Source organism: Prionailurus bengalensis, chromosome E1 (assembly GCF_016509475.1).
Source record: "Prionailurus bengalensis isolate Pbe53 chromosome E1, Fcat_Pben_1.1_paternal_pri, whole genome shotgun sequence".
Classification (NCBI taxonomy): Eukaryota; Metazoa; Chordata; class Mammalia; order Carnivora; family Felidae; genus Prionailurus; species Prionailurus bengalensis.
Genome location: NC_057347.1, coordinates 26,440,514 through 26,467,934, shown reverse-complemented (window position 1 = coordinate 26,467,934; position 27,421 = coordinate 26,440,514). Strand labels below are relative to the sequence as shown.

The following is a 27,421-nucleotide window of genomic DNA, read 5'->3' as shown; positions in this document are numbered from 1 at the left end:
TGCTGAGTTTATAACGTACATGATATTTTTGAATGTGAGTTAACTTATAAAGCCCCTTGATGAAATATATTAAATATAAGATACAGGAGTATTTATTAGAAATTTGAAAATCTAATATTATAGGATGTATTAAGCACAAGATAACTCTGTTGGATAAGAATTTTGCCTTTAAGGGTACCTGGGTGGCTCTGTCAGTTATGCGTCTGACTTCAGCTCGGGTCATGATCTCATGGTTTGTGGGTTCAAGCCCTGCGTTGGGCTCTGTGCTGACAGCTCAGCGCCTGGAGTCTGCTTCCGATTCTGTTTCTCCCTCTCTCTGCCCCTCCCCTGCTCATGCTCTGTCTCTGTCTCTGTCTTTCAAAAATAAATAAACGTCAAAAAGTTAAGACAAAAAGTAGGGGCGCCTGGGTGGCTCAGTCAGTTAAGTGTCCAACTTTGGCTCAGGTCATGATATCACACTTCTTGGTTTCAAGCCCCACTTCGGGCTGTGTGCTGAAAGCTCAGAGCCTGGAGCCTACTTTGGATTCTGTATCTCCCTCTTTCTCTGCCCCTAACCTGTGTGTGCTCGCTCGCTCGTGCTCTCTCCCTCTCTCTCTTTCTTTCTCCCCGTTAAAAATAAATAAAAACATTAAATAAAAAAAATTTTTTTAATTAAAATTTGCCTTTAATGTAAAATATGGAAATTGAAAGCTGTAAAATTGTGAAAAGGACCCAATAATAAGTATAATACAGAAAATTCTTTCACAGAGTTTTTAGCCTTACTGTGCGCCTGGTACTTGACATTTTGTCCTTCTGTAAATATGAAAAGAGTAGTAGCTGGGAAGGATATAGGTATTATAGAAAGAACATGGACTTTGGAATTTGACAAATTTAGCTTGGAATCCCAGCTCCCACCGTTTATCCAGATACATTTCCTGGGTTATCTTTAGAACTATTTTTTGTAAGTTGAACGTGCTGTTTATCATATAGATTAATTGTGGGAATTAGTATGACTGTAGAACATCTAGTAGGATGCTTGACACATAGTTACTCAGTAGTTGGAAGATTTTGTTATTTTAAATTATATATTTCAGTCTAATATGTAATATTGTTTGCAGGTAGAAGATGGGCCATCTAGTGTAACAGTATTATCACATGAAGAAGATGCTATGTCATTATTTAGTCCATCTCTCAAGCAAGGTAAAACTTTTATTTTCTAATCAAAATATTGCATTACAAGATTACTGCTACAAGCTAATCTGATATTATTGGACTTACAGTGTTCCTTTTTGCATAATTTATGTTTCATAGAAAGGTACCTATCTTAAAATGATTTATTGCTTATTTTGTATTGAGAGAAGCAGGTTGAGATGATAGAAATTCTGTTTTGAATTGTTGAAACTTTCTCTCAAATAAAAATAGTTCTTATGTAAAATGAGATTTGAACAGATCATCACCTTAAGGTCCCTCTCTGATCTGAAAACTCAACTTTATAAATTAGACTTGACTACAATTTTGTTGTCCTTTACTCTCTCACTCAAATTAGAAGAACTGTTGAAATTATTAATTTAACAAATATTTATCAAACAGGTTTTAAATGTAGGGACTATTCTTAGCACTGAGGATACTGTGAAAAAGACTCCACTTTGAAAGTGTCTGACTAGTGCTCCTTGTGCTTGGAATAGAGAGGTGTGGCACATTATTTGTTTTACAAAATTTGTGTGGGAATGAGTGTAATTGCTGTCTTCTGCTTTCTCTAAATTTGGACCATCTCCCACATTCTGGAGCAATCTTTTGAGGTGGAGCTTTGAAATATTTTTTAATAAGTACCCTAGATGATTTTTTACACCAAATTTCAGAACTGCTCCAGTTAATTTTTAGAACTATCATGCAGAGGCACTTGGAAAGTGACTTTCATCTTTCTGAAAGTGAGGACTATTTCAAGTCATTTGATACACCAAGCATACTTCAGGTTATACACCAAACTGTAATTTTTTTCTTATATGAGAATGTAAAAGGAATTTAACTTCTCTTGGTATTTGTAATTTTTCTTAAGTAATCCTATATTTTTCCCTCTACAACTGGGGAGAGTAAAAAAAAAAAAAAAGAAAAGGAAAAAGGAAAATAAAATTCTAGAACTAAGGGGGCGCCTGGGTGGCTCAGTTGGTTAAGCGTCCAACTTCAGCTCATGTCATGATCTCACCGCTCATGAGTTCAAGCCCCGCATCGGGCTCTTTGCTGACAGCTCAGAGCTTGGATCCTGCTTCGGATTCTGGGTCTCCCTCTCTCTCTCTGCCCCTCCCCTGCTCATGCTCTCTCTCTGTCTCTCAAAAAATGAATAAACATTTAAAAAAAAATTTTTTTTTTTTTTTAATTCCAGAACTAAAATGAAAGCTTAACCAACAGGTAATATTTATTGAGTACTTCACTGCCTGGCACTGGACAAAGTGCTTTAGCTACATTCTTCATTTTTAATTCTTGTTATTGCTAAGGTACAGAGAGGTTAAGTAACTTGTTCAGGGTCATATTGTTAGTGTCATAGTTGGGAATTCAAATTCATGATAGTCTCTCTGACTCAAGAGCCAGGGCACTTAATCATTGTAGTATGTTTCTTTCTTTCAGGAAGATAGAAAACTAAAAATGTGGAAGATAGAAAAATAAAAGAGAGAGTGTGTGTGTGTGTGTGTGTGTGTGTGTGTGTGTGTGTGTGTACACTATTGTCCTGTTAGTGTATATCTTTTTATTTGTTATATAAAATCAGAGTATTTAGCCATGTTATGGATTACATAGCCTTTAGTGAGCTTCCTGGAGAAGTTACTACATTTATTTGCAATTTTATTTCTATGAGAAAATTTCTAGATTTTAAGGAAATCACTGTTTCTTTTTTTTTTTTTTAATTTTTTTTGTTTTTAATGTTTATTTTTTTGAGAGAGACAGAGAGACAGCACTGGGGAGGGGAAGAGAGAGGGGAGACACAGAATCTGAAGCAGGCTCCAGGCTCCGAGCTGTCAGTACAGAGCCTGAAGCGGAGCTTGAACTCACAGACTTTGAGATCATGACCTGAGCCGAAGTCAGACACTTAACCGACCAAGCCACCCAGGCGCCCCAAGCAAATCATAGTTTCTTATTGCAGAATAGGTTTAAAGTTAGATATCTAGTTTAAATAAATAGAATAATACTTATTTGGTCAGTAGTGGAATTTTTTATTTTGCCTTTTTGGTTGACGTGTAGATGCTCCACGCCCTACTAGTCATGCCCGCCCTCCATCAACCAGCTTGATTTATGACTCAGACCTGGCTGTCTCTTATACTGACCTTGATAATCTTTTCAATTCTGATGAAGATGAATTAACAGTGAGTATTCTATTAATGGCTAAGATTTATAATATCTTTTCCTTAATTTCATGTAGACTTATTTTTCAGAAGTGGTGTGTGACTTGAACTGTATGTTTTGGCCCTGAAAAATAAGAAGTATTTTGTAATAAAATTTTATTAATTGGTTTCCTTTTTTTAAACTTATGTTTGAGCATTCTTGGCATAGTGTCACCTACAAACTATGTGTGTTTTTTCTTTATTTTTTTATGTTTGGGATGTGTGATTAAGTTTAATTTGAACGCTATGATATATTTTTTTTCTGCAATCTTTAGGAAGCAGAATTATTTTCCTATTCTTTAATCCTCTCATTTGAGAAACCCTGGAATTGACTCACTTAGATAAGAATAATAAGTAATTAACATTAAAATTGTATGCCTTGTCAATTTATTAAGGAATACCACTTCTTTTGAATATGTTTGTCATCACAACCATTATTTTAAGACAGCAATATACTATAATAATGAAAAAGGAAGAAGAGGTAGTATTTAATTTTGAACATCCATTTGCACACAAAGGTGATTATAAAAGAAAACTTAAAATGAGGTTTGTTAGAATGTCAGATTAGTGAACTGAGTGCTGCATTATCATAAAAGGGAATTCCATTTTCATCTGCATAAAGGTAGCTTGAAAACGTCTGTAGTACATTTGGTCTTTCTTGTCCTATATAATACATACTTTTTTTATATAACATATACTTTTAATCCTCTTTTGTATATGATACACACTGTGTGTATTTGTGTATATATACACATACGTACACATACAGGCACATTTGGTGTCTTCAATTAAGTGATATACAGCAGGTATAGCTGTACATAAACTAACATTTTATATCCCAAAATATAGTATATTTTAGAGAGTACCATTTACTAGGTAAATATATCCTTGAATTCTTTGATACTTTTATGCTTCCTGTTACTATTCATGTATCAGCTATGGATATTGTGAGGTAAGAAGGTTGTAATTAGAACTGTTATGTTTATGACAAAGAGGCTAACAGGAGACTTGGAACCATGTTAGATATAACCAAATATAAAAACATTGGTGATAGATTGGAGATAGTAAAACTTGGTTTGTTCAACGTATTAAAACTGATTTTTAGTTAGGTGTACTATTGTTTGTCATATGAGATCTTTCTGAAGTGTATGCTTTTGTTTTACGTGTTGCAGCATTTTTCTAGGGAGAAGAGGTTATTAAACAAGGTAAAAATATAAATTAGAATTCAGAGAGGTGATTGATTATATAGGAAAATTTGATGTATTTTATTTGAGGGGACAAATGTTTTAGGAGTATTTTTTTCTAAAAAGCGGTTCTGTATTACAAATCCTTATTGCAGATTTCCGTTTTCTTTCTTTTTTTTTTTTTAATTTTAATAGGCTTTAAGTGGTAGGTTATTCTTCTGTGTTCTGAAAGTATTAGTCATTTTTATTTGGAGGAACTTTTCCCTCTGTTAAATTGCAGGATTACCATATAAACAGACAAAATAATCTGGGTTCAGTGATTGTTTAAAATATGTTTTAGGTCTTTATAAATTGTTTCTAGTATCTCATATTTTGGCTCTAGCATAAATTCAAAATACTATATTTGATGAATGGGTTTGACCTTCAAGTTACATCTTAATGATCTTGGATCACATTGGATTTAAAATTTCAGATAAATATGTGTTTTTGTTTTTGTTAATAGCCTGGATCTAAAAAGTCAGCAAATGGAACAGATGATAAATCCAGCTGTAAGGAATCAAAAACAGGAAATCTGGATCCATTATCTTGCATAAGTAAGCTTCCCAAATCTGCTGCAGATAAATCCGCAACTTTTAATATGAATAAAATTCCCCACCCCTTTCTTTTAAACACAGATTAATTAACTTCTTTTTATTTAGTCTTATGTTAAAATGTGTGCTTTATTAATTATAGGCACTGCAGATCTTCATAAAATGTATCCTACACCACCATCGTTGGAACAGCATATTATGGGATTTTCCCCAATGAATATGAGTAATAAAGAATATGGTAGTATGGATATAACACCTGGAGGAACTGTTCTAGAAGGAAATAGTTCTACTGTTGGAACACAGTTCAAAATTGAGGTTGATGAAGGATTCTGTAGCCCAAAACCTTCTGAAATTAAAGTAAGTATTTTATATTTCTGGAAAAATAATTCACTTCCAATATTTTCTTATAGATTTAGTTAGTTTGTTGCTATATTAAAAAATCTGTCATGATTCTCATTTTGTAATTAACAAATTAGAAGGCTGAATAGTGGTGAAACTACAGAGAATGCATTTAAGAATACTTGGGCTGCTTCCATAATTTGGCTGTTGTAAATAATGCTGCTATAAACAGGGGTGCATGTATCCCTTTGATTAGTGTTTTTGTAATTTTTGAGTAAATACCCAGTAGTGTGATTATTGGACTGTAGGGTAGTTCTGTTTTAAACTTTTTTAGGAACCACCACTGTTTTCCACAGTGGCTGCATCAGTTTGCGTTCCCACCAACATTGTAAGAGAGTTCCTTTTCCTTCACATCCTCTCCAATACCTGTTTCTTGTGTTTTTTATTTTAGCCATTCTTACAGGTGTGAGGTGATATCTCATCATAAGGGGTTTTTGTTTTTGTTTTCTTGTAAGTGAACTCCATACCATACATTGGGCTTGAACTCACAACCCTGAGATCAAGAGTTGCATGCTCTGCTGACTGAGGCAGCCAGACTCTCCTCTCATTGTAGTTTTGATTTGCATAGCCATGATGATGAGTGATATTGAACAGATGAATGGATAGAAGATACACACACACAGGAATATTATTTAGCCATAAAAAAGAATTCGGTCTTGTTATTTGCAGTGACCTTGATGGAGCTAGAGAGTGTAATGCTAAGTGAAATAAGTCAGAAAAGGACAAATACCATATAATTGCACTCCTATGTGGAACTTAGGAAACAAAGCAAATAAGCAAAGGGGGAAAAAAAAGACAAAGTAGGAAACACTCTTAACTATAAAGAACAAACTGATAATTATCAGAGGAGTTAGGTGATAAACACTAGGTGATTTATGGAGTTGTTGAATCACTGTATCGTACACCTGAAACTAATATGACACTGTATGTTAATTTTACTGGAAATAAAATAAAAAGAATGCATTTAAGAATAGAATAATAGGCACCTGGGTGGCTCAGTCAGTTAAGCATCTGGCCCTTGATTTCCACTCAGGTCATCTCTCGGTTCGTGAGATTGAGCCTCGCATCCATCTCTGTGCTGATAGTGTGGAGCCTGCTTGGGGTTCTCTCTCCCTCTTTCTCTGTCCTTTCTCTGTCCTTTCTCCCTCTTTCTCTGTCGTGTGTGTGCGTGCTCTCCCTCTCTCTCTAAATAAATAAATGAACTTAAAAAAAAAAAGAACAGAATTATATTTACATTTTATTATTTTGTTTAAAGAGACAGGAAAAGAGACTAGATAGAGACAGTTTAGCTTTTTTCCCTTGGAAGATAAGATGGTGAAAGTCATGGTTTTTGTATTGTAGGATTTTTCGTATGTCTATAAGCCTGAAAATTGTCAAGTTCTGGTGGGGTGTTCCATGTTTGCACCTCTAAAAAGTCTCCCAAGCCAATGTCTGCCTCCTATCAAATTGCCAGAAGAGTGTATTTACCGTCAGAGTTGGACTGTTGGAAAATTGGAATTGCTTTCCTCAGGGCCTGCAGTGCCATTCATCAAAGAGGGGTATGGTATAGATTTATGTTACTGGTATACTACAGGTGTGCTTATATAGCTTTAATTTTTTTTCATAGAGGTGCCTGCTTTGCTAGTATTTAGAAAAAAGATGCTGGGTTTTAAAGATTCTAAGAATTATTTTTTGATCAATAAATTATAATGGTATTCGTTGGGTGTGGATAAATTGTTGGAAAATTTAAGTATTATTACTCATTGATTACTTGCTTTCATTTTTTTTTTTTTGTTTTTTGATTGTCTTCAGAAGCACTGTTTATTTTGCTCTAAAATTCTAAATGCCATTTGTGTATTTGCCATATCACATACTTTTCATATTTTAGTATCTGAAATTGGGGTGTCTTATGACATCTTTAAATGGCCATTGTCCCTTATTGCATGTAAACATCTCTGAAATTAGAAGTTTTTTTTGTTTTGTTTTTAACAGTGGCATCTTAGGATCAATGAAATATGGTTATTTGTAGTATAAGAACTATAGATAGTAAAGGTGGATGTTTAGGTAAACAGATTTTATTTACAATTTGGAGCTAGTTGGTTGGTCCACAGTCCACAACAGTCACCTAGAGTGGATTTATTAACCAGAAATACATTTTAATTCTACTTGTAATTTTTGCAGTAATTGTACTTTCATAATTATCAGTGTTACTGAAAAATACTGGACATTTTTTGTTCTGTTTCATATCACTAATATGTTCCTTTATGTGTTTAATTTTCTTTCACCTTGGTAACACTAGCGATGGAAGTACTATTGATCAAGAATATGGTCCTGCTTATACACCTCAGACTCATACTTCTTTTGGGATGCCTCCTAGCAGTGCACCTCCTAGTAACAGTGGAGCAGGAATTCTTCCTTCTCCATCTACACCTAGGTTTCCAACTCCAAGGACTCCAAGGACTCCAAGGACTCCTCGAGCTGGTGGACCTGCTAGTGCTCAAGGTTCAGTCAAATATGAAAATTCAGATTTGTATTCACCAGCTTCCACGCCATCCACATGCAGACCCCTTAACTCTGTTGAACCTGCAACTGTTCCTTCCATCCCTGAAGCACACAGTCTTTATGTAAACCTCATTCTTTCAGAATCAGTTATGAATTTGTTTAAAGACTGTAACTTTGATAGTTGCTGTATCTGTGTCTGCAATATGAATATCAAGGGTGCCGATGTTGGAGTTTACATTCCAGATCCAATGCAGGAAGCACAGTATAGGTGTACCTGTGGCTTCAGTGCTGTCATGAACAGAAAATTTGGAAACAATTCAGGATTATTTCTTGAAGATGAACTAGACATCATAGGACGCAACACAGAATGTGGCAAAGAAGCAGAAAAACGTTTTGAAGCTCTCAGGGCTACTTCTGCTGAACATGTTAATGGAGGACTAAAGGAATCTGAAAAATTCCCTGACGAGTTGATATTATTGCTACAAGATCAGTGCACTAATTTATTTTCACCCTTTGGAGCAGCAGACCAAGATCCTTTTCCTAGAATTGGTGTAATTAGTAATTGGGTACGTGTTGAAGAGCGGGACTGTTGCAATGACTGCTACCTTGCATTAGAACATGGGCGTCAGTTCATGGATAACATGTCAGGAGGGAAAGTTGATGAAGCACTTGTGAAAAGTTCATGCTTACACCCCTGGTCCAAAAGAAATGGTAAGTATGCTAATGGAATAATTTTTGTTTGTTTTCCTTTAATTGTAGGACTTTGCCTTTCTTTCTGAGGATAAAGTATTAAAGGCAGTTTTCCATGTAGCTAATAGAGACACTAAAATTTGGACTGAAAACTCCTTTAAGGATGACATTTTTAAAGGGAGAAGTTCCTAGCAGTTTAGTTTAATTTCACCAATAAAAGTATGGCTCTTGTAAATCTGTAATTATGTACTTATGTGGGAGTATAAAGGGTACTTTGTAGATGTTAATTAACAGAAAATTGCTAGTTGTCTGCTTTATTCAACATTCTTTCAATCATTAAATATTTACTGAGCACCTGATATGTGCCACACACTGTTCCTTTATAAAAGTGCAGCATTAAATGAAACAAACTTAGTTCCTGCCTTTTTTGAGCCTATAATTTAGTGTAGAACATATAAACAAACGAAAAAAAAAAAAGTAATTATATAATGACAGTGATAAATGGCTTTGAAGAAAAAGCAAGTGGAAAGGAGTGGAAAAAGACAGGAGGACACTATTTTATTTATTTGGGTAAGTACTTCATGATTTATTTTAATTAATTAAAGTGAGCTCTATACCCAGTGTGGGGCTTAAACTCACATCCCAAGATCAAGAGTCACATGCTCTACTGACTGAGCCAGCCAGGTGCCCCAGGTGTGTATGGTTATTTTAGATGTATGGTTAGGAAAAATATTACCGAGGGACAGCATTTGAGCAAAGTCCTACATAAAGTGAGGGAATGGAGCTATGTGGATAACTAAGGGAAGAGTATTTCAGGTAGTGCAAAGACCCAGAGGGAGTAGTATGGTTAATATGTTTGAGGAACAGTAAGGAGACATTGTTGCTGGAATGAATTGGGTGATGGGGAGATTGGTCAGACATGAATCTAGGAGCTAGCCAAAAACCAAAATCATGTAGGGGTCTTAGGGACTGTGTAAAACCTTTATAGTTTATTGTAAGACTGATGGGAAGCTATAGGTCAGTTTTGAGCAGAGAAATAACACGGTCTTTTTTCTGTCTATTTTTTTAAAAGATCATTCTGGCTATTATGTGTTGTGAAGGTAAGAATAGAAGTAGATAGAATAGTTAGGAAGCATTTAGAAAGATGGTGTAAGATGATGGTAACTTAGACAAGATTGGAAGTGATGGAGATAAAAGTAGTAGGTTCTAGGTATATTTGGGAAGTAGAACCTATAGGATTTGCTGATACATACGAGATATGATGAGGCATCAAGGATAGCTTGAGCAGCAGGATGAATGATAGTTCTAATTATAGAGGAGGGAAACACTGGGAGAGGAGGTCAAGTACATATGTGGAGATAACAGTTTTAAATTCACAGGAGTAGTTGGGTCTGGAGATTAAAATTTTCTAGTGTAAGTTATCAGCGTTAAAATCTATGGAGCTGGATTTAACAACATAGAGAGTAACTAGAGAGAAGGATGGAACTGACATTTAGAGATGGAGAAGGGAAGGATCCAGGATTGGAAACCAAGGAAGTGGGAGGAAAACCAAGAGGTGTCCTAGAAGTCAAATAGGTACAATAAATGTTTGAAGAAGGAGAAAATGATCATCAGCGTCAAATAATGTTCTACAAGGTACAACGTCAAATACTAGCTGTGTAGAGTTTTAAGGATCCAGGGGCACCTGGGTGGCTCGATTGGTTAAGTGTCTGACTCTTGATCTCAGCTCAGGTCATGATCTCAAGATTTGTGAGTTCAAGACCCACACCGGGTTCTGTGCTAATGGTGTGGAACCTGCTTTTAAGATTTTGTCTCTCCTTCTCTCTGCCCCTTCCCTGCTTGTGCGCGCACGCTCTCCCTCTCTCTCTTTCTCTCTCTCAAAATAAATAAACTCAAAAAAACTAAAAAAAAAAAAAAAAGAAAAGAAAAGCTAATGATTTAATCCATATTACATGCTTGGTACAGTGCTTGGAATATAGTACTGAATTAAGTTGCCATTATTATTAAAATAGATATTAAAAAAATTTTTTTTTAAGTTTTTATTTATTTATTTTGAGAGACAAAGCACAGGTGGGGGGAGCAGAGAGAGAGAGGAAGAATCCCAATCAGGATCCACACTGTCAATGCAGTGCGTGATGCAGGGCTTGAACTCACAAATGGTGAGATTATGACCTGAGCTGAAATCAAGAGTCAGATGCTTAACCAACTGGGCCAGCCACCCAGGTGCTCCCAGATATTTTTCTTTCAGGCACAACCAACCAACCAACCAACCAACCTACAGTTTTTTCAAAAGTTTATTTATTTATTTTGAGAGAGTGGGGAGCAGGGAGTGGCAGAAGGAAAGAGAATCCCAAGCACGCTCCTCACTGTCAGCACGGAGCCTCCAGTGGTGGGGCTCAAACTCACAAACTGTGAGATCATACCTGAGCTGAAATCAAGAGTCAAGACACTTAAACTGATTGAGCCACCCAGGCACCCCAACAGTTTTTATTTTTTTTAATGTTTATTTACTTTTTTCGAGACAGAGCATGAGTGGGGGAGGAGCATAGAGAGAGGGAGACACAGAATCTGAAGCAGGCTCCAGGCTCTGAGCTGTCAGCACAGAGCCCGAAGTGGGGCTCAAACCCATGAACCGTGAGATCATGACCTGAGCCCAAGTCGGACACTTAACTGACTGAGCCACCCAGGCGCCCCCCAACAGTTTTTAAAATATGTCTCAGTATACCACTAACTTTTCTAATTTTTGACTGTTATACAGAAAATTTGCCTCCTTCAAAATGTGGTTTTTGGTAAGGATCTTTTCTAAGGTGGTATATGCCGTATAATAACCTCTCTATTTGGTCCATGAGTCATTTGCTAATTCAGTCATCTTTTTGACACATGCAAAACAATGTGGTTAGCATTCTGGGAGATACGATGAATCTCCTACACTCATTCATTCATTCATTCATTTGTTTATTAATAATTTCATCTTATTTAAAAATTTTTAATGTTTATTTTTTAGAGAGACAGAGTATGACCAGGGGGAGGGGCAGGAAGAGGGAGACTTAGAATTTGAAGCAGTCTCCAGGCTCCACCCTGTCAGCACAGAGCCTGACACGGGGCTTGAACTTATGAACTGTGAGATTATGACCCAAGCTGAGGTCAGACCTCGGCTTAAGTCACTTAACCAACTGAGCTATCCAGGCACCCCAGGATAGTGGTTAATTTTAAAAAGCTGAGGGAGGGATAGGATAGAGAGAAGAACTTTGGTGATGTTCTAGTTCTTGGGTCATGAGATCATAGTTGTTCATAATATTATTAAAATTTGTGATATAAGATAGGAGGGCAATACATGGGCCAGTAGTTAATATTTTGTTCATGACATAATTTGATGATTCATCAAACTCATTGTACTCAAGGACCAAGTTGAAAAAGGTATAAGTGAATGTTGTAGATGTTCAAAAAAAGGGCAGGATTGTTTTCAGCTGTAGGTGATAGTTAAGAATATAGGCTGTGGAGGCATTGTGGTGATCATTTTACAACATATGCAAACATTAAATCATTACATTGTACACTAGAAACTAATGTTATGTCAATTTTACCTCTAATAAAAAATAAAAAAAGAACTTAGGCCAGATGCACCTCAAAAAAAAGAACCAACTTATTTTCCAAATAATAGAAAATATTGAGTCTTAATATTTTTTGTGTAACAGTAGACATTAATGTAAACCGAAACTTTACAACCATAAAGATAAATTTCATCCTCAGAACTTGTGTTAAGCTAATTCAAAATAAGCATGCCTGGCTGGCTCAATTGGAAGAGCATGCCACTCTTGATCTCAGAGTCATGAGTTTGAGCCCCACATTGGGTATAGAGATTACTTAAATAAATAAATAAATAAATAAATAAATAAATAAATAAATAAATTTTAAGAATAATTTAAAACAAAAAGAGCAATGCCTTTTTATACATTTCAGTATAAAACAGTGCTTTAAAACCTAAATGTGTAATATTTATTGGAATGCTTTCATTAAACTACAGTAGCATCATGAAAGGAAAAGTCCTACATTAGGTAGGACCTTTGCCCTAATTGTTTCCTCTGCCTGAGACAACTTTCCCCCACATATTTACATGGGTAACTGTCTTGTCTCCTTTAAGTCTTCTCAGATACCATTTTCTCAGTATAAAGTTGCAAACCCCTCTCCACATTCTCCATCCTGCTTGTTTTGTTTTTTTTCCATAGAGTGCATATTACCCTCTAACATACTGTATAATTTATTATTATTATCTCCATTAAATTTACCCAATGCAAATTCTGTGTAAGTGCAAGAATTTTTGTCTGGTTTGCTTGTTGATATATCCCAAATACTTAGAACAGTGCCTGGCATATGGTAGAGGTCCAAGGGGTTAAAATATTTGTTTGAAGGAATTAAAAATCTATAAACAACAGTTTGTATATTTTATTTTTTTATGTTTATTTATTTATTTTGAGAGAGAGAAAGTACAAGTGGGAGAGGGCCAGAGAGAGGGGGGAAGAGAGAGAATCTCAAGCAGGCTCCACACTGTCAGTGCAGAGCTCAACTGTCAGCATAGGGCTCGAACTCGCGAACTGTGAGATCATGACCTGATCAGAAATCAAGAGTGGGACGCTTAACCAAAAGAGCCATCTAGGCACCCCAGCAGTTTGTGTATCTTAATGGTAATGTTAATTTTTTTTTTCAACATTCGAAAAGCTTTGTTCTAATTTTTTAAAAAATGCATACTTGCTGAAAAGAAAGGATCTAGACAATGAAAAAACCGAGAAGTAAAAATTACCCATATTTCTGCCCATCCTCACCATTACAAAACTCCAAGATAACTCTGATTTCAACAGCTTTATTGACTGCCATACCATACAATTCTCTCATTTATAAGTGTACAGATGGTTGAATGGTTTTTACTGCAGGCATGCTTCGGAAACATTGTGCATCTGGTTCCAGACTACCACAGTAAGGCGAATATCACAGTAAAGTGAGTCAAATGAGTATTTTGGTTCCCCAGTGCACATAAAGGTTACATTTACACTACATTGTAGTCTTATTAAATGTGCAGCAGCATTATGTCTAAAAAATGTATAACCTTAATTTTAAAATACTACATTGCTAAAAAATGCTAATAACCATTATCTGAGCTTACAGCAAGTCATAAATCTTTTTGCTGGTTGCCTCATTGTTGATGGCTGCTGACTGAGAGGATGGTGGTTGCTGAAGACTGAGAGGTAGCTGTGGCAATTTCTTAAAATGAGAACAACAGTGAGATTTGCCACATTGATTGAATCTTCTTTCATAAACAGTTTCTCTGTAGTAGGAGGTACTGTTTAATAGCACTTTACCCACAGTGGAACCTTCAGAATTGGAGTCAGTCCTCTCAAATTCTGCTGCTACTTTACCAACAAAGTATGTATATGTGTGTGTGTGTGTGTGTGTATTTAGAATATGTATTTGTTGTCATTTCAACAATCTTCAAAACATCTTCACTGGAAGTAGATTCTGTCTCAAAAATAAGCAACTTCTCATCCATTAAAGTTTTATCATGAGGTTCAAGCAATTCAGTCACATCTAATTCTAGTTCTGTATTTCCACCTCATCTCCACTGAAGTCTTGAATCTCTCAGAGTCATCCATGAGGGTTGCAATCAGCTTTTTCCAAACTCCTGTTAATGCTGTTTTTTGACCTCTTCCCATGAATCACAAATGTTACTAAGTGACATCTAGAGTGGTGAATCATTTCCAGAAGCTTTTCAATTACTTTGCCCAGATCCATCAAAGGAATCACTATCTATGGCAGCTACAACATTATGAAATTATTTCTTAAATAAATAAGACTTGATCCTTAATCCATGAGCCACAGAATGCATGTTGTGTTAGCAGGGATGAAAACAACATTAATCTCATTGTACTTCTCCATCAGAGCTCTTGGGTAACTAGGTGCATTGTCATTGAGCAGTCATATTTTGAGGAGATTGGGCGTGTTCAGGGTCAAATGGCTATAGACTGAGCAGTCATATTTTGAAAGGAATCTTTTTTTCTGAGCAATAGATCTCAGCAGTGGACTTAAAATGTTCAGTAAATCATGAGGTAAACGACGTGCTATCACCCAGGCTTTGTTCATTTTATAGCTCCAGGGCAGAGAAGATTAAACATAATTCTTTTTATTTTCTTTTTTTAATTTAAAAAAAAAAATTTTTTTTTTTTTCAACGTTTATTTATTTTTGGGACAGAGAGAGACAGAGCATGAACGGGGGAGGGGCAGAGAGAGAGGGAGACACAGAATCAGAAACAGGCTCCAGGCTCTGAGCCATCAGCCCAGAGCCTGACGCGGGGCTCGAACTCCGGGACCGCGAGATCGTGACCTGGCTGAAGTCGGACGCTTAACCGACTGCGCCACCCAGGCGCCCCATCTTTTTTTAATTTTTAAGGGCCCTAGGATTTTCAGAATGGTAAATGAGCATTGGTTTCAACTTAATGTCACCAACCACATTAGCCCTTAACAAGAAAGACAGCAAGTCCTTTGACTTGGCATTAACTTCTCTCTAGCTATGAAAGCCCTAAATGATATCTTCTTCCAATAGAAGGTTGTTTCATCTACATTGAAAAATCTATTATTTGGGGCTCCTGGGTGGCTCAGTCAGTTAAGTGTCTGACTCTTGATTTCGGCTTAGGTCATGATCTCGTGGATTATGGGATCAAGCCCCATGTCAGGCTCTGTATTGACAACATGAGGCCTGCTTGGCATTCCCCCCCCCCCTTCTCTCTCTCTCTCTCTCTCTCTCTCTGCCACTCCCCAACTTGCGCTTGCTCTCTAACTCTCTAAATAAATAAATAAATATTAAAAGAAAAATCTATTATTTAGTGTAGCCATCTTCATTAATTTTCTTAGCTAGATCTTCTGGATAACTTGCTGCAGGAAGTTAACTTAAACAGCCTTACTGATTCACCTTGCAGTTTGGTGTTATGGAGATGGCTTCTTTGCTTAAACTTCATGAACCAACTTCTGCTAGCTTCAGACTTTTCTTTGGCAATTTCTTCACCTCTCTTCAGCCTTCACAGAATTGAAAAAAGTTAGGGTCTTGCTCTAGATTAGGCTTGGCTTAAGGACATGTTGTGTTCTATCCAGACCACTAAAACTTTCTCCATATCAGCTAACAGACTGATTTTTTAAAATCATTTGTGTGTTCATTGGAGTAGCACTTGTAATTTTCTTCAACTTTTCCTTTGCTTTCACAATTTGGCTATTTGGTGCAAGAGGCCTAGCTTTCAGCCTGTGTGGGCTTTCAACATACCTTCCTCACTAAGTTTAATCATTTCTAGCTTTTGACTTAAAGTACAACTCTTCCATTCACTTGAATACTTAGTGGCCAGTGTAAGGTTATTAATTGGTCTAATTTCAATATTGTTGTGTCACAGGGAATAAAGAGGCCCAAAGAGAGGGAGAGAGGGGGAAAAGCCAGTTGTAGGGCAGAACACACACAACATTTATTAGGTTTGTTGCCTTATGTGAGAATGGTTCGTGGTGCCCCCTAAATTTATAACAGTAACATCAAAGATCATTAATGGATCACAGATCACCATAACAAATGTAATAACAACGAAAAACTTTGAAATATTGGGAGAATTACCAAAATGTGACACAGAGACATGAAGTAAGCAAATGCTATTGGAAAAATGACACCAATAGACCTGCTCGTTGCAGGGTTGCTACAAACTGTCAGTCTATTAAAAAAATGCAGTATTTGTGAAACACAGTAAAGCAAGGTATGTATTCATGGAGTTGTATAGCCATCATCAGTCAATTTTACATTTCATCACCATGAAAAGGAACCTCATACCCATTAGAAGTTCCCTCCAAACCCTCCCTTTCCATGCCAGTCAACTATATTCTCTCTATATGAAATTTTTTTTTAATTTTTTTTTCAACGTTTATTTATTTTTGGGACAGAGAGAGAGCATGAACGGGGGAGGGGCAGAGAGAGAGGGAGACACAGAATCGGAAACAGGCTCCAGGCTCTGAGCCATCAGCCCAGAGCCCGACGCGGGGCTCGAACTCACGGACCGCGAGATCGTGACCTGGCTGAAGTCGGACGCTTAACCGACTGCGCCACCCAGGCGCCCCTGAAATTTTTTTTTTAACATTCATTTTTTGAGAGACAGAGTGTGAGTGGGGGAGGGGCAGAGAGAGAGGGAGGACAGAATCAGAAGCAGGCTCCAGGCTCTGAGTTGTCAGCACAGAGCCTGATACGGGGCTTGAACTCATGGACCACAATATCATGACCTGAGCTGAAGTTGGACGTTCAACTGACTGAGCCACCCAGGTGCCCCTACATTCTCTGTATATAGATTTTTTAGTACATTTTGCATAAATATAATCATACTGTAGTCTTTTATGATTGATTTCTTTCACTTAGCATAGTGTTCTCAAAGATCATCCATGTAGCATGCATTAGTACTTAATTGCTTTTTTTTTTTTTTGAAAAAATGTTTAAAGATTTATTTGAGAGAGAGAGAGCATGAGCAGGCGAGGGACAGAGAGAGGGAAAGAGAACGAATCCCAAAAAGGCTTTGCACTGTCAGCTTAGAGCCCAGTGGGGGCTCAAACTTACAAAGCGTGAGATCATGACCTGAGCTGAAATCAGGAGTTGGGTGTTCAACCAACTGAGCCACCCAGGCTCCCCGTAATTGCTTTTTATTGCCAAATAATACTCTGTTGTATCCAGGTATACCATACTTTATTTATCCTTTCATCTGATGATGGACATTTGGAGTGTTTCTACTGTTTGGCTATTATGAATAATGCTGGTATGAACATGTGTGTACAAGTTTTTATGTGAACATGTTGTCATTACTCAATGGGTGGACTTGCTGGGTCATAGAACTCTGTTTTACCTTTTGAGGAACTGCCAGGTGTTTTCCAAAGCACCATTTTACATTCCCACCAGCAGTGTGTGGGGTTCTCCTTTCTCCACATCCTCATTAACACTTGTCATTTTGTGTCTTTTTTTATTACAGTCATTGTAGTGACTGTGAAGTATTATCTCATTGTGGCTTTGATTTGCATTTCCCTAATGACTTTTCATGTGCTTGTTGTCCATTTGTATATCTTTGGAGAATTATCTTTTCAGAACCTTTGTTCATTTTGTAATTAGACTTTTTATCCTTTCATCATTGAGTTGTAAGAGTTACTATTTTTTTAACTTTTTATTTTTGAGAGAAAGTGTGAGACAGGGAGGGGCAGAGAGAGAAGGAGACGCAGAATTCGAGGGCAGGCTCCAGGCTTTGAGCTGTCAGCACAAAGCCCAATGCGGGGCTCAAACCCACAAATCACAGGATCATGACCTGAGCCGAAGTCGAATGCTTAACCGACTGAGTCACCCAGGTGCCCCTCTAAGAGTTCTTTACATGTTCTGGATACATGTCCCTTGTCGGATACATGATTTGCAAATGTTTTCTCCTGTTCTCTGGGTTGTCTTTTCACTTTGTTAACAGTATGCTTTGAGGTAGAAGAGTTGTTTGTTTTTTTTAAGTTAATTTATTTTAAGAGACAATCCTATGCAGGCTCCGCACTGTCATCACTGAGCCTGACATGGGACTTGAACTCACAAAACATGAGATCATGACCTGAGCTGAAACCAAGAGTTGGATGCTTAACCAACTGAGCCACCCAGGTGCCCCAAAGCACAAAAAATTTTAGCTTTAATGAAGTTCAGCATACTTACTCTCTCATTGCTTGTGCTTTGGCATCCCATCTACAAAGGCTTTTTCCTAACCCTAAGTCATGAATATGTATTCCTGCATTTTTATTTCTAAGAGTTTTATACTTGTAGCACTTATATATGGGAGTGTAATAAATTCCTAATTAACTTTTGTATTAGGTGTAAGGAAGGGGTCTAGCTTTATTCTTTTGCATGTGAATATCTACCTGTCAACAGAACCATTTGTCAATAAGATTCTTTCCCTGTTAATTTGTCTTGATGCCCTGTCAAGAATAAATTGACCGTAAATGTGAGATTTCTGGGTGTTCAGTAATGTTTCTACTGATCTATGTGCTATCTTTCATGATCCCTCTTAAAAATTGTTTTATACCCTTTTAATCATTGCTTTCGAAACAGGCTTCAGCTTAAACAGAGACTTGGCACTTGTCACTATATACATTTATATTCTTTTTCATGTCCGTCTCCCCCACAAGATTATAAGATCCCTCAAGATGTAAATAAGAATTAATTTACACAGTGTATTTCTTGCAGCTAGCGTAATTCTTGGCCCATAGTAGGTCTTAAATAAATATACTTTCTAAAAGAATGAAAAAGTATTCAAAATACAAATTCCTGAGCTAAACCCAGGTCAGAATTTCTCAGGGTAGCTCTGCATATGTTTTTAAATTTTTTTTTAAATGTTTATTTATTTTTGAGACAGAGAGAGACAGAGCATGAACGGGGGAGGGTCACAGAGAGAGGGAGACACAGAATCTGAAACAGGCTCCAGGCTCTGAGCTGTCAGCACAGAGCCCGATGCGGGGCTCGAACTCATGGACTGCGAGATCATGACCTGAGCCGAAGTCGGATGCTTAACCGACCAAGCCACCCAGGCACCCCTCTGCATGTTTTTAAAAAGTTCCCATGTGATTATGACAAACCACCTTAGCCAGTAGCAACTTTTTCTAGATTTCATTTTATGTGAATACACATTTATATTTTATACTATTTGTGTAAAATATCCTCTATAGATAGTTTTATAACTTGCTTTTGCTTTACCAGTGTGTAAGTCCATTTCAGATAGCTCGGTTGTTACTTTACTGTGTATTCTATTGTGTATACAGTAGTTTATTTAAGCATAATAGTTATTAAGCAGTATATTTGAAATTAAATTACTTCTAATTCATATGCTATTTAGATATAGGGAATGAAAGCCAGATATAATAAATTAGGCAATAATAATAATGAACTAAAGTTAAATGACTTACTGTAAAAGTACTCAAGCATGTTTAATGCTACAACTAAACCTACTGGGGGAGCAGATTAAGTATATCAGTAACATTTAGTGATTTTTTTTTTTAAAGCCTTTTGATAGTTAAGAGCAACATCTTTCATACCCATTCTGATAGTGGGTCAGAAATGCAGGTCATGATAATGTGATAATCTATAAATCTGTAATCCAGGTTTACAAAATATCTGTGGATATTATAACACTTTTTATAGTGTGAGCAAGTTATCTGTTACTGTATAAGTTCTGTATTTCAAAATTGTTACGGTTTACTTTCCAAATTAAATTTTAGTCAATGTAACTAGTCTTCTCTATCAGATCATTTTACCATAGTGGTAGTAACTAAGGTACACAATTTATAACTCATTTCACTGTGAGGTAGAGTTCTTTCTCCTAAACTACCAAAACTACCAAAATCATCCAAAACAAATGCATAAAGGAAGAGATTTTTTTGATTAATTTATAAATTGGTTAGTGAGCTAATGATTAACTTTTTTGTGGAGATGAGTTACAAGAACTTTCATTACGTCTGTTCATTGGTAAGGATCTAGAAGAACCATTTCTACAGATCATTTGAGATCAAAACTAATACAGTTTTCTGCACAAACAGATGCTTAATCTTGATGATGAAAGTTGAACTTTTTTCATGTATTTGTTTTTTTAAGATTTTATTTCTTGGGGTGCCTGGGTGGCTCAGTCGACTAAGTGTCTGACTTCAGCTCAGGTCATGATCTCATGACCTGTGGGGTTCAGCCCTGTGTCAGCCCTGTGTCAGGCTCTGTGCTAACAGCTCAGAGCCTGGAACCTACTCAGGATTCGGTGTGTCTCTATTTTTCTGCCCCTCCCCTCCTCTCAAAAATAAACAAACATTAAAAAAAAAAAAAGTTCTTTGTGTTGGCAATAGTAATTCTTATTTTTTTCTTTTTTAATGGTTGTAGATGTGAGTATGCAGTGCTCACAGGATATACTTCGAATGCTCCTATCTCTTCAGCCAGTTCTTCAGGATGCTATTCAGAAAAAAAGAACAGTAAGGCCTTGGGGAGTTCAAGGTCCTCTTACTTGGCAACAATTTCATAAAATGGCTGGCCGAGGCTCTTATGGTAAGTAATTTATAGTAATGTGTATTGACTGGTTTTATTTTAGTCCTTCATTTTTGTGCCTAACTTAGAATAAGCACATTCGTCTTTTTAAAATATTTTTGTAGCATTTGCTTGGCTTAATGCCAGTGTGGTCAGTCCTAATGTTGTTGAACATTTCCAACATTCAGTTTACTGGGTTCTCCAACCCCTCTTCAGAAAGAACAGCCTCACCTAGATCTATTTATACAGGCTAGACTGACCAGTGAGATTTTATGAAATCTAAGATTTTTGAAAGAAAGAATCATACTGCCAAAATTTTTTTTTTTTTCAACGTTTATTTATTTTTGGGACAGAGACAGAGCGTGAACGGGGGAGGGGCAGAGAGAGAGGGAGACACAGAATCGGAAACAGGCTCCAGGCTCTGAGCCATCAGCCCAGAGCCTGACGTGGGGCTCGAACTCACGGACCGCGAGATCGTGACCTGGCTGAAGTCGGACGCTTAACCGACTGCACCACCCAGGCGCCCCCGCCAAAATTTTTTAAAATGAACATTGCTTTCGTTGCTTATCATTTTACAAAATTGAATGAAAAATGGGGCAAATGAAGGGGACAATAGTAGTGATAAAAGATCCTGAGTTCTTCATTTGCACAAAAGGGGGGAAACGAGAAGAAATTTGCTGGTTGTAGGAGTAGCAGAGGAATACTCAATGTGGTACACAGTTAGAGGCACCTGGCTGGCTCAATAGGTGAAGCATGTGGCTCTTGATCTCGGGCTGTGAGTTCAGGTCCCACATTGGGTATAGAGATTACTTAAAAATCTTTAAAAAACATATACATATATATATATATATGTATATGTATATGGTACACAGTAGATTTATGGTCATCTGTAAAGAAAGAGAACGTTCAAAATACTTGAATTATTGGGGTGCCTGGGTGCTTCATTTGGTTAAGCGTCCTACTCTTGGTTTTGGGTCAGGTCATGATCTTGCAGTTTCGTGAGTTTGAGCCCCACGTCAGGCTCTACGCTGTCCGCTCGAAGCCTGCTTGGCATTCTCTCCCTCCCCCTCTCTCTCTCTCTCTCTCTCTCTCTCTGCTCCTCCCCGACTTGCGTGGTCTCTGTCTCTCTCCCAAAATAAATAAATAAACTTTAAAAAAAAAATACTTGAATTATCTATTGAAGATTGTCTCTGAAAGGTGGGAGTAATTGGAGCTTTTAAAATATATTTGGAGGCACCTGGGTGCCTCAGTTAAGTGTCCCAACTGTTGATTTCGGCTCAGGTCATGATCTCATGGTTGGTGGGATCAAGTGGCACATTGGACTCCGGACTGAGTGTGGAGCCTGCTGGGGATATTCTCTCCCTGTCTCTCTCTGGCTCTCTCTCTCTGGCTCGCTCTCTCTTGCTCTCTCTGCTCCTCCTTTGTTTACGCACGCTCTCTCTCTCTCTGTCTCTCTCTCAAAATAAAATTTAAAACTGAGGTTAATGTTAGTATCTGCCTCATGGTTTTTGTGTGGATTAAAAGAGTTAATATATGTAAAGATCTTTGAACAGTATCTAGCACATAGTAAATGTTATAACTGTTCACCATTTTAATTTGCCTTCTCTTAATGAGATTGAGATCTTTTTATGTATATTTGTTTCTGTGGATTTTGTTCATATCCTTTACCCATTTTTCTGTTAGGTTGTTGATCATTTCTTAGGGATTTATAAGTCCCCTTTATATGGTAAGGAAATGAACCTTTTGTCATATGTATTGCACATCTTTTTTCCAATTCATTGTTTAATCATTTGGCTTTTGTATAATGCTTTTTGTGCCAAATTTTAAAATTTATGTAGTTATAATAATTAACTCTTTTTTAAAAATGTTTATGTATTTATTTTGAGAGAGAGAGAGAGAGGGAGGGAGGGAGGGAATGAATCCCAAGCAGGCTTCGTGCTGTCAGCACAGAGCCTGATGTGTGGCTCATCCCATGACAATGAGATTATGACCTGAGCTGAAATCAAGAGTCAGATGTTTAATCAACTGAGCCACTGAGGCTCCCCAGATTAATCAACTTTTAAATGGACAGGTTTTTATGTTATGCTTAGAAGGGCTTTCCCCAGTCCAAATTATAAAAAATAAAACTCCTCTTCCATGTTTTCTTTTGTACTTCTTTTTTCATTCTAAATTAATTTTTTTACACTTATTTTTTTTAAGTTTATTTGTTTTTGAGAGAGAGTGTGTGAGCTTTAGTGGGGGAGGGGCAGAGAGAAGGAGGGAGGACAGGATCTGAATAGGGCTCTGTACTGACAGCAGAGATCCCGATGTGCGGCTCAAACGTGAACCAGCAGATCTTGACCTGAGCTGAAGTCAGAAGCTCAACCAACTGAGCCACCCAGGTGCTCCAATGGATTTACATTTAAATGAGGTATAAATCATATGTTTTATAAAGATCATTTAGCAAATGCCTAACTGTGGACGTGTCTCAGTCATTGGCTTTACGTGTTTTTGTCTTTAATTACTTCTAATAATGACTTCAGTAATTTTGACATTTAAATAAAAAAGAAGACAGAGGCACCTGGGTGTCTTACTTGAGCATCCGACTTCAGCTCAGGTCATGATCTCACAGTTCGTGAGTTCAAGTCCTACATTGGGCATGCTGCTGTCAGCACAGAGCCCACTTCAGATCCTCTGTCCCCATCTCTCTCTTCCCCTCCCCCACCTGCACACATGCTCATGTGCTCTCTCTCTCTCTCTCTCTCTCTCAGTCTCAAAAATGAATAAACATTAAAAAAAAAAAGACATGTAACTGCTGTAAAATGTTTTCTTAAAATCTGATTTTCTTATTTAGGAACTGATGAATCCCCAGAACCACTGCCAATCCCTACGTTTTTGTTGGGTTATGATTATGATTTTCTGGTGCTTTCTCCATTTGCACTCCCTTATTGGGAGAGACTTATGCTGGAACCCTATGGATCTCAAAGAGATATAGCCTATGTTGTACTATGTCCAGAAAATGAAGCCTTGTTAAATGGAGCCAAAAGCTTTTTTAGAGACCTCACTGCAATATATGAGGTAGGTGTTTAAAAAGAGGTAGCATTTTAAGACTATAATTTGTATATTTATATATGAAATATACTGGGCAGTTCAGTTGATTGTACAGAATAATAATGATGTGAGACTAGTTGTGTAGTTCTCATACTAGCCAGTTATATTCTTCACAGCATTAGACCGGGACCCTTTGTTGGATATGTGTGCCATGTGTCACAGTAGAAATTGCTGTATTGGGGAAAAACCTTCAAGGGCATGTATGTACCTTTTATGATCATCTTTTTTCTGAAACAAAGGATAGTATTAAATAGCCAGGAAAAAATTACATTTATGAAAATTCTAGTCCTGATTCTCTAGGACCTCAGGTACTGACACTAGGCCTCACTTTCATAAAGTAAAGCTGTGCTAGATTTCTCTATGATCATTATTTTTTTTTTTAATTCTTGACTGATCTTCTTAAAGTTATAATTCTCATGTTGTAGCCATCATGAGTGCAGTGATTACAAATTTTAAGTGGTACAGGACATAAAGCCTTACTTGATTATACCTTTCTTTTCCTACAAATGTTGGAAATCCAGTCCTTAAAATTTAATTTGACAATCTGAGTTGTTAGTTTGTGTTAGTTTAGTTCCTTATAAATGTTCCATTTAATTGCAAGTCATCTGTAGTGTGTTTGGGAAATAATTATTTCCCAAAGAGTGTTACTTGTTCTGCAAAGTCTCTCCAGACAAAAGTTCCATGATTAAATAGCTCTGGGGAAACATGCTTTATATTACTTTTTTAGAGATTCACTATTCATATTAGATTATTAAAGCCTTTGAAAGTCTTAAGAGTAAAGAAATCCTCTCTATATTTTCTTAATTTAGTATTACAAACTTATTTGATATTGGGCTTCTTGTAATAGACATCAGTGGCCCATAGAATTGGAGGGAGAGCTGGCAAATTCATAATGTATATACAGTTTTTATTTTGATTTGACTCGGATATATGTGCATTTTTATGCTCAGTTATATCTGTATTCTGCAAGTTTTCATTCTTCAAACTATGGTTCTTGTGCCATTCTTATCTAGGTGTTTTATTTCATCGGAGATAGTTTAATTTGGATTTCTCATGTGAAAGAGAAAAAGATGTACCGTTTCACTCTTGATATTTTTATTCCAAATGTTAATTATAAATTATAAAGCTTACTTTAAATAACTTAAATGCTTGGGGCTCCTAGCTAGCTCAGTTGTTAGAGCATGTGGCTCTTGATCTTGGGCTTGTGAGTTGGAGCCCCATGTTGGGTGTAGAGATTACATAAAAATAAATGAATAAATAATTATTTAAAATATGTAAGAGATATTTTAAAAAATAAGTAAAAATAAATTAAATGCTTTATTTTATAACGTGTGCTCAAATACTATAGTAAATTCACTGATTCTGTTTTCTTTATGTATATCTCTAGTCCTGTCGACTAGGTCAGCATAGACCTATTTCTCGACTGTTGACAGATGGGATCATGAGAGTTGGATCTACTGCATCAAAGAAACTATCAGAAAAGTTGGTAGCAGAATGGTTCTCTCAGGCAGCTGATGGTAACAATGAAGCATTTTCTAAACTCAAGCTTTATGCACAAGTCTGCAGATATGACTTAGGTATTAAATTTGCATTTATTTTATAAGATCAGTGGTAGCAAAGTGTAGCTTTAGTGTATTAGCTGTTTTTGTAAATAAAATTTTATTGGAACCCAGCCATGCTCATTTACATATTGTTTGGCTGCTTTTGTGCTATAACATCAGAGCTGAATAGTTGTGACAGAGACTGTGAGACCCACAAAACCCAAAATATTTACTGTCTGACCCTTTACAGAGAAAGTTTGCTGATTCCCAAAATAGGGATTCTATCAGGTAAGAAGAAATTGAGGGTATAAACAATTTCCTTTGCTTCTTTTGGATCTGATGAATTTGTGTTTTTATTTAAGCTTATTAACATTAAGATTTATTATTGGCTTAGAGATAAAATGACTTGTTGTTACCTCTACAACACCAAGAAACAGTTCTTTGTTGGAACTAAGAAAATGACATCTATTTAAGACTGCTTTTAACACCCTTGAATTAACATTGAATTAAATATCAATGGACTTACTTTAGACTTAATCCAAGGAAACACAGAACCAAAATATTGACCCTCATTAGACATCCTGATAATATGAATCCCATAATAACATTTTCTATTTTATTTATATTTAGTTAGCTCCCAATTCACTCAATATTAGGAACCCTTTGAATGGTTTGATGAAAATTTGCTCGATATTATTTTCATCTAATTAATTATGCCTAGTAAATATAATTTTGTTATACTTTCATAGGAACCATTTCTTTATTTTGTATGAAAATGCTGGCTTTTTCAATTCCATTTAAAATTTGTTTCTTCAGTTTCTGGGGGGAAATAAAAAGCTTATATCTGCTACACTGCTAGCAAGTAACTAAGGGAGGGTGATTTAAAAAAGCATCAACTAGATAATTATTCACATAGTAGAATAAAAAAAGAACCAATCAGTAAAATAAAGAATTAAATATACTGCCTGTTTTTATTATCTTTAGGTCCTTATCTTGCTTCCCAGCCTTTGGACAGCTCTCTACTCTCCCAGCCAAATTTAGTTGCCCCTACAAGTCAATCTTTGATTACTCCACCTCAGATGACAAATACTGGAAATGCTAATACTCCATCTGCCACCCTAGCATCTTCAGCAAGTAGCACTATGACAATGACTTCAGGTGTTGCCATGTCTTCTTCAGTTGCCACAGCTAATTCAACTTTGACCACAACTTCAACTTCATCTTCATCATCCTCCAACTTGAGTAGTGGAGTACCATCAAATAAACTACCCTCATTTCCACCCTTTGGCAGTATGAACAGTAGTGCTACAGGATCCATGTCTACACAAGCGAGTACAGTTCAGAATGGCCAGCTAGGAGGGCAACAGTCATCAGCTCTACAAACAGCTGGGATTTCTGGAGAATCATCTTCACTTCCCACTCAGCCACATCCTGATGTGTCTGAAAGGTACCTTTTTTAATATACTATTCTTCACAGAAATGTAAATACATTGTGAATGAACACAGAGTTTTTTGGTCTTATCTTTGAAATTTTAGTTTTTGTTACGTTGATTATTTTACTTATAAAAGTATGATGCAGGGGTGCCTGGGTGGCTCAGTTGAGTGTCCGACTTTAGCTCGGGTCATGATCTCACTGTTTGTAGGTTTGAGCCCCATGTCAGGTTTTGTGCCGTCAGCATGGAGCCTGCTTCAGATTTTCTGTCTTCTCTCTTTCTACCCCTCCCCTGCTTGCATGCATGCTGTCTCTCTCTCTGAAATAAACATTAAAAAAAATTATAATGCAGACTTCATAAAGCCTTTATCATAGCATCCTAAAATCTCAGTGTGGTAATTAAGGCCTTGAAAACCATTTAGTTCAACTGTCCTGTGATGTTTTGAATCTCTTCTGTGACGTAATTGTCAAGTAGATTTGCCTTTGCAAATCACTCCCAATGATATAATAGTTACTATTGAACTAGTCTGTTCAGAACTTATTAAGAGTCATAACCAAGATTTGAATCTTAGCTCTGCCATTTTCTGG

General features: G+C 36.7%; 1 protein-coding gene across 2 annotated transcripts in view; it reads left to right on the top strand.

Annotated features, from left to right (window-relative positions):
• The window catches only part of MED13 (mediator complex subunit 13), a 109,573-nt gene that overhangs the window by 63,475 nt on the left and 18,677 nt on the right, over positions 1–27,421 (top strand). For both annotated transcript variants that reach the window (XR_006297835.1, XM_043583871.1), the window contains exons 11-20: positions 1,098–1,179; positions 3,211–3,332; positions 5,037–5,127; positions 5,267–5,481; positions 6,865–7,061; positions 7,802–8,715; positions 20,630–20,791; positions 23,604–23,827; positions 25,248–25,437; positions 26,386–26,848. Coding sequence is in view for 1 of the 2 variants with exons in the window: in XM_043583871.1 (XP_043439806.1) it covers positions 1,098–1,179; positions 3,211–3,332; positions 5,037–5,127; positions 5,267–5,481; positions 6,865–7,061; positions 7,802–8,715; positions 20,630–20,791; positions 23,604–23,827; positions 25,248–25,437; positions 26,386–26,848 (2,660 nt within the window). In the remaining variant the exon portion in view is untranslated. The remainder of the gene's footprint in view (positions 1–1,097; positions 1,180–3,210; positions 3,333–5,036; positions 5,128–5,266; positions 5,482–6,864; positions 7,062–7,801; positions 8,716–20,629; positions 20,792–23,603; positions 23,828–25,247; positions 25,438–26,385; positions 26,849–27,421) is intronic.